At 40.6% G+C, this 10341-nt stretch overlaps 2 protein-coding genes across 3 annotated transcripts; both read left to right on the forward strand.

Annotated features, from left to right (window-relative positions):
• Positions 1 to 632: 632 nt before the first annotated feature.
• LOC128747594 (cytochrome c oxidase subunit 8A, mitochondrial) lies at positions 633 to 1657 on the forward strand. The gene is made up of 2 exons (XM_053845575.1): positions 633 to 829; positions 1364 to 1657. Exons 1-2 carry the CDS (start codon positions 713 to 715, stop codon positions 1457 to 1459), a joined length of 213 nt encoding a protein of 70 aa, XP_053701550.1. The 5' UTR covers positions 633 to 712; the 3' UTR covers positions 1460 to 1657.
• A 1215-nt stretch (positions 1658 to 2872) lies between these two features.
• Positions 2873 to 10049, forward strand: LOC128747316 (glucosamine-6-phosphate isomerase 2). 2 transcript variants are annotated; one of them, XM_053845128.1, is made up of 7 exons: positions 2873 to 3114; positions 3551 to 3729; positions 3801 to 3902; positions 7054 to 7236; positions 7500 to 7684; positions 7978 to 8152; positions 9064 to 10049. In XM_053845128.1, exons 2-7 carry the CDS (start codon positions 3606 to 3608, stop codon positions 9126 to 9128), a joined length of 834 nt encoding a protein of 277 aa, XP_053701103.1. In that variant the 5' UTR covers positions 2873 to 3114; positions 3551 to 3605; the 3' UTR covers positions 9129 to 10049. The 2 variants fall into 2 exon arrangements, with proteins under 2 accessions (XP_053701103.1, XP_053701102.1); XM_053845127.1 differs by having other exon boundaries at positions 3605 to 3729; positions 9064 to 9745.
• Positions 10050 to 10341: the final 292 nt, after the last annotated feature.

Below are 10341 nucleotides of genomic sequence, written 5' to 3' on the forward strand. Positions count from 1 at the left end.
TTGTTTCTCTTAATAATGTTTTGTTTTGGGTTTTTTTCCTTAGGCGACCTTGGAGGACATGGGGAAGAATAGTGGTCAGTTGCGCGAACTGACAAAGGTGTCTACTCTGTTCTCATTCATCCATCCTTTTTCAGAACTACGTCGAGGAAAAAAAACAAAGCCCAAGGTGTTATGCAGAAGTGTCAGTGGAAACTGAAACGTGTCCGTTTCAAATCCAAGAAATTCAAGAGGTTGGATAATTTTGTCGTACAATTCCAAAAGGCTCACACGGCTCAGCTCAGCGAGCATGAAGACTTGTTCATAGACCTCAGGAGAAGGTTTGTTGTCTCGTTTTGAATGAAATATATCGGTATGCATATCGCACAACAACTTTTATGATGAATGGATGATTACAATGCTGAACAGAAGCAGATGAAATGATTGTGTGAAAGAAAAGGCTATATTCAAATCAAAGGCATGAAATACTAACACATACACGCAATATTGAAAAGATCACGGTTTTCATGAGACGTAAAATCGCCTTTAAAACGGAAATTCCCTGCCGGCAACTCTAGCACAATGGCGCCCTCCTAGCAGCAGGTGGCGATGTCGCCCTCTGAAGCTCGTTCACTTGGCCTCTTCCGCCGCAGAGCAGCAGAGACGAGACGACATCACCAGCAACAGCCAGGCTCCGTCTAACAGGCAGCAGTTGTCTTATACAAAAGCATAAAACATGCCTGGACTCCTGAGAACTATCGTGAGTCGAGCCACTCCGGTCCTGCGGACCCAGGGTGTAACTCAGCGTGCTTTCCTACACTCTAAACCTGCCAAGGACAGCGTTGGTGCCATGGTAAGTGAGCGTTGCTGCTAATGCTAGCTGCCCTTGAATGACGAGGTCAATGCTTATTGCATGGTGAACATTATGTTTACCGCTCAACACTAGGTTTTGCTAGACAATTGTTTCATTTGACGTTGTTGAGGTCAAGGTTGTCGTGACGTCCGTCAAGACGTTTAGCGCGAAAAGCTAAACTTGCCTTAGCTTTGAAAAATAATAGTTAACGGTGAATTAAAAACTTGATTTTATATATTTATATATTTTAAATGATCGACTCATTATTGTGAAACATTTATTTTACGATTAGGTTTGACTGAGATTGACTAATAGTACACTGTGTATTAATCTCAAGTGCTTTATTTCAATAGTCGTCATAATGTTTCCATTGTGTTTTGGTGCTTACTCCCTTATTATCAAAAGTATCGAACATAATTCCAGCTCATGTGCCATTTACAATGTCAATGTGTGTGGCAACCTCTTTAACAGCGTTTGTAGTAATGGGCTACATGTCTTAAAACAATGACATATTCTAATCACTCTATCTACCAGGAAACCGTTGTTGGACTTGGTTTTTTCTCCCTGGCGATCCTGGGACCATCTGGATGGATCCTGGCCCACTTGGAAGATTACAAGAAGAGGGAGTGAAGTGGACATTTTACCAGTCTTGTGTTGGAGGGCTCCAGGCACCACGTGGACCACAACCGTGTTCTTCAAACATTAACCTGTTACTCTTCACTCCTCTACCTCTCTGCCACTGCATCCAACTAGACATGGTTCTAATCTGATTGAGAGAATCATGTGTTTTATTCCTGTTTTAATGATTAAACTTTAAACTCAATTGTATGACTGGCTCTTTGCATAACTATTTAGTTGTTATATATCAATGTCATGTGATTTATGGTGCATGGAGCTTTTATGGCTGACGTGTTATCTTTTTTTGCCCTAATGAATCTTTTCTGACACATGAAAAGACCAGATATTAAGAAATGGACACAGTCTGTCGGTCAATAAATGCAAGCTATCTCAATGCCCCACACAACTCTGGCAAGGCCTAAATTTCCTTCATTGTTCATGTCTTATGATGGGTCCACAATCTGCTGGATGCAAGTGTTTATTTATTTATGTCCACTCTTGAGTATCACCTTGTGGACCAGATGGCAATGAAGTTCAACTGCAGCTGTCTGGCTCTCACAAGACTAGGATCATAGTGTCGTGAGAGCTTCAGTGCCAGTTGGAGAGATTCCCGACAAGATTGTTGCTGCGATGGATGGAGCATTGGTTGCACTTTGACAATATAAGATGCTAACAGAAAAAGTGCTCTAATAACCTTAATTTTATATAAATTCCAAATAAGATGCCTGTGAGAACAATAAAATTAAAATGAACCTAATCCTATTGAATTTTTTTTGGCCAATTCAACCTAAGGTCCCTCAGATCGAACATCCACTTCCTGCTGCAGCAGCGTCTGGATGCAAATGAGTTTCTGGATGGCTGAATGTCTCACCTGGCAGGAATGGGATGCAAATCAAATGGATGTAATGAAGAAGACATGCTGGAGATACTCGGATACAAATCAACGGTGTGGAACTGTTGTGGTTTGAGGAATACAATTCATAAATAAGAGCAAAGAGTGCATCAATGTCTTCACAAAGTCCGAAGATGGGTTTATCTCTGGATTTACGTTTAGTAAGAAAGTTTCAGTGACAAATCAGTCAAGGGTCAAAAGGCTCTATTAAATTTGACAGGGAAAATCTCTAAAGAAGGACAATTAGATGCATTTTTTAAGGTCAACGAAACAGTCACCTCTGTTTCACTACTTTCTTGATAATACACATACACCATCAGTTAACCACAGCATAGTCCTGTTCAGGGTTGTCGTGTAAATTCTTTTCCCATATTCCCAAATTCCCATTTGTATATAATATTTTATGATAACTGTGATTGAAAGTGTGTATGATTTATTTATTTCTTTATTTAAAAGGCTCACCATAATGCATTGCGCATGGCTGAGCCTGGCTGAACGCGCCTGCGTCAGAGAACTACAAGTTGCCTACCGGCGCGTGTGGATGGCGTTTCGTCTGCGTGGCTTGACTCGTGAAACAAACATTTCCGCCTTAAAAGTGGGGGACGAGTGATCGGGAGTAGATCCACTTCTCTACCTTACTTGAAGTAGGCCGTTTATTTCGGGTGATGTGTCACATGACGAGCGTCAACACGCAAGCCGAAGCGAAAGTGTCTTTTCTATCTCAATTTCCGTCGTCTGACCCTTCATAAATTCTCAGCGTTTTCAGCAATATCAGGTAAATTTCTCATTTGACGCATAGCATCGACCAAATAGTGTATTAAAAATGACACATAAAAACAAAATCTTGTCATTAATAGATGCACTTTTTTTAAATACCATGGTTAACTGCAATTAGTACTTAAAAATAGCATATTAGCCACCAAGCTGTTGACCGATATATACATTATTACAGGCTGTCGTCTTGTGATTTTCTTTTTATTACGTTGTATTATACAGTACGTTAAAAAAGATGTGAATCCAAATCGACGTTGACTTCCGTGAATTAGTTGTGACACATCTGACTCGACCTAGTTGTTTCTCCTCAGACCCTTTGGAAACGTAACTTGGCTCGCACATGAATGAGATGGCATACTTGCTTTCAATAACTGACGTGTAAGACTTTTGGAAACAAGTCGCTAGAAATGTTGAAATGTCCTTTATTTATTTGAAAGTGCCAGTCAGGTTCCTCAGATGCGCATGCTCCGTTTGTGACTGACACTGTTTAGAATGAGGCTGGTGATTCTGGATGAGTATGACCAGGTCAGTGAGTGGGCCGCCAAATATATCCGGAACAAGATCATCCAGTTCAAACCATCAGCTGACAGATACTTCACCCTTGGCCTTCCTACAGGTAATGAACAGTATGCCAAAGTGTTGCTGAAGATTTTAGATTCATTCTCACATGCATTCCCAATCTCAAAGGGAGCACTCCATTCGGCTGCTACCAGAAGTTAATAGAGTACCACAAAGCTGGAGATCTTTCATTCAAGTACGTTAAGACCTTCAACATGGACGAGTATGTTGGTAAGTCCAGAAGTAACCAACTGGTCAGTTATTGGTTCTGTGCATGCAAAAGTGTTTCTCTCTATTTTAGTTCATATTCTGTGTGGAACATTTCAGAACCACAATTTCACATTTCTCTCATTGCCATGCACAGAGGTATGGACAACGAATTTGCCATGGTGTTGGGTGTGTTTTCATGATTTGAAAAATGACACACAATAGATGAGGTGAGAGGAGACCGGGAGCACCAGTGTGAGATGAGAATTTCTCCTAACATTTAGTAAAACTAAAATGACAATAAATATGACACTACAAATGGACTAATTTGTAATATTTTATATTTTCATTGCATACCAAACAAGATGTAACATTTGTTTTGCATACAATTAGGCGTGAAAATTCCTCACCTTTTGAAGTAAAAACAGGTGATCTACATTAATATATGTAAAATAGAAAAGGTGGCTTCTGTGTCTACCCCTTGTAGCTTCTGAAATTGAAGAACCTTGAGCCTAATAAACATCGGAAGTGTGCTTACTACAATGCTCAAGACTGAGTGCACTTCCGTAACACACATGCTTGGTTCGTCGATTCCACACGTCAGAAAGTCTGCTTCATCTGCGGAAGTCTGCAAATGAAGCGTTCTTCTTACCGACTCGAATAAGGAGGCCTGGTGCCCAGTGTAAGACCGATCCTGCCACTATACCTTCTCCAATAAACAAAGTTTAACAGACAGCTGATGCTATTTTATTGTCTACTGACCTGATCAAAATCTTAAGACCAGTTGCAAAAACAGCTATAATTTACATTTTCCACATTTGGATCAGAATAAGGTTTTACGTAGAGCTACAATATGCAAAATCAAGATGGGGGAATTTGAAAAGTAATTTATTGAACAGCAAGTAAACTGAAATCTGCTGTTTATCAGCTGATCAAAGGTTTAAGACTATCGCTAAAAAAATGACAAAAAACTGAAAACGGAACAAAAAATTTCTCAGTTGGACTCATTGATGAGTAGCTCCACTGCTCTTGTTAATCACTTCAAAAAAATGTTTGGGCATGCTTGATGCCAGTGTTTCCAGGAGGCTATTGGGAACATTGCTCCCAGTGGTGAAGATGGCTTCACGAAGGGCATGAACTGGAACTGATGGCCTTTTTTTTAATAAACTTCCCTTGCCATCCTTCCCCAAATGTTTTCTAAATCAGGGAAACGTGTGGGATGGTCCAAAAGAGTGATATTATTCACCCTGAAGAAGTCCTTGGTCAAGTTAGCATTGTGAACTGCGGGCTTGTCCTGTTGAAAAAACAGCTGTTAGCACACAGACGAGGACCCTCAGTCATGAGGGATGTCCGCTGCAACAGCTGCACAAAACCAGCCACTGTTTAATGCCCCTCCACCACCTGAAGCTCCAGTGTTCTAGACCCAGATCATGATGGACACCCCTCCACTGTGCCGAGTAGAGATGTGAGATGTGTGAAGAACATTTTAGATTTTCTGTGTTAAGCAAGTTTCTGTGAATAAGTCAACCATTTTCATGCCTGTGCCATGCATGTTGAACATAAGACAATTATGTTATACCATCTCAATATTATTATTATTATTTTATGATATACTCTATGTTATTAGAAGAACTTCATTATTAATGCAGACATACATTCACATATTTTCTCCTTTTTTATCAACAAAAACAAAATTCTTGGCCCCATTCTTTACCCCTTGCTGTAAACAAATAAACATCTGTCAAAATGTGTCAATCAAGGGTTAAGCCATAATAAAATTGACTAAAATACGAGCGAGAGAAGAAGAGTAGAATAAACAAATTTAACGTCAAATAAAGTAAAAGGATTTCTTAACACTAAGCTACTTTTTCTAGCATTATGCACTATCCCTCTTTGCTTTGAGCAAGAGAACAAGAAATCACACATTTTAATGCAAATAATGTATGCAAGGCTATTTCTTTTCGAGTCTTGCAAACTCAAAGTCAATGAACAGTCTTACTTAGTAGTCACAATGGTAACTCACAGCTAACGTTGCAGCTTCCACTGTCGAGGAGAACCGCTTCTTGGATTCATTAGATAGCGTGACGTGGTCTGAGTCCCTGTTTCCACAACTTTGACATGACGTCACGCTACTTCTTTCGTTGCTCCACCACCTCCGGAGGGTAATCTTACAGTGGCAGAGAAGTGCAAAACACAACAAAATTCGAAGATGAAGGTGTGAGCCGGTGTTTATTCCTACAAACAAGCTACATTATTCTCCCGGAAAAGCCATGGATACATCCAGACAGGGCCAAACCAAAGGGCTTGAGCTTATCATAGCCATCTCCATGCCATACATGATTTGGCCCCATTGAGTGATGTGTCTGTCGTATGAACCTTCAGCTTCATCTCAAATTCCTCGTGGATGCAGTTGTCGTAGCAACCTCATCACCACATCATGTTGCACGTGTAGTTTATGTTTTTGTTGGAGCACCTGCCACATAGTTCTAGATCCCCACAACCGCCCAGGTCCACTTAATTCTACTGTGATGGCACGTCTAACTTTCTCTTTTAGCCTCATCTTAAGTGTGCGCATGAGGATTGTTCTTTGGTGGTAAGTTGACAGCATGTCAAGAATTACATCATATACATGCCCAGCATTAAAATAATTCCGAATAATCTCAATAAGCGAGGGTTCGTTGGCAGCCATTGCTCTGAAGTGTGTTCGTGTCCAATCAGTGAAGAGATCGTCATTGGCAAGGCAACCAATGAGATACAGTCTCTGCTAGCCTGGTGGGTGAGACTAACACGCAATTTGCGTTGCGTGCTTTGAAGTAATTTTGTGGTGTTTCCTGTTAATTGCATTGTCTTTTGCACTTCTCGGCCACCGTATAATCTCCATATATTTGGATTGGCGTGCTGATGTACTTCTACCCCGATTTGTCCTAGTTTCTTTTATTTGCTATTTGGGCAGGCGAGCTATGACAGCGCGCAGTGACGCGTCACTTGATGATTTAGTTTGGCAATGGTGGCTCAGTGTGGTCAAGCCCCGGTGATTGTCTTACTATGCCTTGTTGTACAGTGTACAGCATTTATCAGCCACTTGGATAAATATGCTCCAGTAGTAGTTCAACAGCTTTATCTACCTAATATCTTGTGAGTTTGCTTTCATGGCAGTGTTACTCTTTTCTTGCAGGCCTGCCCCGAGACCACCCAGAGAGCTATCACTCCTACATGTGGAACAACTTCTTCAAGCACATCGACATTCACCCAGCCAACGCTCATATTCTTGACGGAAATGCAGAAAACCTGACAGCAGAGTGTGAGGCCTTCGAGCAGAAGATTACGGACGCTGGAGGGATTGAACTGTTTGTTGGAGGTCTGTGTGTATAAGAGTATAAGCCGTACTTGTTGCATGTTTAATATGTGATTTGATTCACATCATTTCAAGGATTGTAGTGTTTGTGTGTGTGTGTGTGTGTCTCTCTCACTGACTGTGACTCAGAACGCTGCATGAGTGTCTGCTCCTGTGAGGCTCTTACACTGACAGCCCTGGTGGCGTTGTACAGAGGACCATATCCACACTAAACAACATAACAGTATAACAGCATAAGTAATTCTCTCTACTGTTTCCATCCGCAGGCATAGGCCCTGATGGCCACATAGCCTTCAATGAACCAGGCTCCAGTCTGGTGTCCAGGACCAGAGTTAAGACCCTGGCCAAGGACACAATTGAGGCGAACGCTCGCTATTTTGATAATGACCTGTCAAAGGTTCCCTCCATGGCCCTCACCGTCGGAGTAGGAACTGTGATGGATGCCAAAGAGGTGAGCAGGAATTAGTTATTTACAAAGATGCCCTCATTGAGAATAAAGATGGTGAACACACTCAACAGTTAAAAAAAAAAATTATATTATTATTTTTAAACTCACCAGCATTCGTGTCATGTGTTTAAAGAGAAAAAATGAGTCCTTGAATGAATGAAACTAAAGTTGTCGAAGTCTGAATGCAAATACTATTGTGTCTGTTTTCACCGTGAATTAGATTAGAAATAATTTTTATTGAATTATGAACAGTGCTGAAATATCTCACATCTTCCTGTTGACTGATTTATGTTCAGGTCATGATTTTGATTTCCGGTGCACACAAAGCCTTCGCCCTGTATAAGGCGATTGAGGAAGGAGTTAACCACATTTGGACCGTGTCGGCCTTCCAGCAGCACCCGCGCACTATCTTTGTATGTGACGAAGATGCAACGCTGGAGCTGCGGGTGAAAACAGTGAAGTACTTTAAAGGTAATCAGGAGAGGAAGGTCATGAACCAGCTTCATAAACATTAGGTCTTATGCCAAAATGTAAGATGCGATTTCATGTGCAAGGTCACTTGACCTACATGGGGTAGTCTTAATCCCAGCTGTGTGTCTGACTGGTCTGTATACAAACAGGGATGTTCTCTCCACTTGGGACATAAAAGCAGTTCATTGACATGTATTTTACAGTTTGAACAGAACGTACTACACAAAATTACAGGGTAACTGCTACAACTATGACAGTTATGCTGTTGCAACAACAATGACTGTCATGGTTGTCATAGTCAATGAAAACAAACAAAATAACGAAAACTATTTTTGTGACTTTTTTTTAATCCCGCACCTGACAGGTATACATGGTGAAAAAACGGCAAAACTAGGACACCCTCTTTAAAGTGAATTAAAGCTCATTGAATTTGAAAAGGGAAAATGTGTAACTATTACTCCCTTGATGACTACAAATATAATGGCTACCACATCTGCTGGATGACATCAAAAAAGCATGACTACCAGCTCTACAACCACAACTAAAACTACTGCACCCTTAGCTGCACTTGTGATGGGGTGTTCCAGGCAAAGCCTGGTGGGGCATCGCGCATTTGGTGGCCGCTGCAATTCAATTTATACATTTGCCCCAGTGGTCTGCTTTCCCAGACTGCTGGAGCCCAGCCATGTTAGTGGTTCATTGCCAGATTGCCGCCTCACAACAAATAAAGCTATTTGGACAAGTTGAGGACATGGAATGTATTACCTCTCCTTCAAAAGCTACTCTGATAATGATGCCATGACTATCACAAATGACACATCACCTACTTATCTACTTGTACCACTACAAGAACACTAACCCCTGTGGTGACTGTGTTAATATTCTTCTTTTTATCTTCAATTGTTCTCCAGGTCTCATGCATGTTCACAACAAACTGGTGGAGCCTGTACTCAGCATGAAGGATGAGCAGCAGTGAAAAACTTCCGTGACTTGCTTTGTCTTTTGCTTGTAAAGGTACAGACGTACACAGCAATGTATGTGAAATGCATTTGGGATTGGCAGTTTTTGACCGTGGCGGAACCAACCGATCCGATGGCCTGCTTTGGTTCCCCTCCAATAGACTTTTTCCCCAAGTGAATTAAGAGTCTATATCGACTCCTCCTCAAAGTGTTGTTGTTTTTAGTTTGTTCTCAGAGGTTTCTCCTGGTAAAAGTGACTTTAAAGGGATCATTTAGAAAACAAACATCTCTGTAGACTGGAGTGAGATCATACCGAAGCGAAATCTTGCAAGTGGAGAATGCAGAGCCTTTTCTGTTTTTCTGTTTTTTCTGTCATTTAGACTCATACTCAACCAGTGAGATAAAACGTGGTTGATGAGAATTCTCCAATCTAACTTGGGTCTCTTTGTTACAAAACATTTTGTGGGGATCACAATCAACTGTCCTGTGGTTTCCTTACTTTACTACTGTGAAATAATGCTACATTATATTTCATTTGATGACATTCCTAAACCTCATTTAGATAATGGTTGTTGCCATGAGATGTCAGATATTTATAAAATAAATCTTTTGTCAAATTCTTTGCCTCTGTGTTTTTAAACAATCATGAGCAAATACCGAAAGAAATGTCCAGAATGTCTGGAGTTTCTAAAATCACAGCCAATGAGTAGACCAGTGGATAATATACATCCAGTCTCACCACAACACACACGATCATCTGCAACATAAACAAAATCCCAATTGTCGTGTCCTGGACTCTGTTCTTTGTGAACATGGTCCACTCTGAGAAAACCTGAACATACACGTTCATAAGATCTTTTTTTTTTACCATTTCAAAGGCAATTGAAGAGGTACACACTTAAATATTAAGGTATTTATTGGAAGTACAATGACACCCATTTAGAATTTTACAGGTCAATCTTTGCTGATTATTTGTATTTTTGTTAATTTGGCGTCACAGACTGTCCATACAGATGCCACAGCATTATTTGCACATTACGATCGCCATTATTTTTCATTTGTAGATTTGTATCTATTTTCTATGTACCCATAGAGATGAATGGCACCAGTAAATAAAACATTTATTGCGATTACCTCTGGAGGTTTTGTTTTTGACGGTGTTGGTTTGTTTGTTTGTCTATGCTCAAAAGAAGTTGCAGATGAATTTGGATTACATTTACTGGATATATG

The sequence above is a fragment of the Synchiropus splendidus genome, chromosome 16 (genome assembly GCF_027744825.2).
Source record: "Synchiropus splendidus isolate RoL2022-P1 chromosome 16, RoL_Sspl_1.0, whole genome shotgun sequence".
In the NCBI taxonomy this organism is placed as follows: domain Eukaryota; kingdom Metazoa; phylum Chordata; class Actinopteri; order Syngnathiformes; family Callionymidae; genus Synchiropus; species Synchiropus splendidus.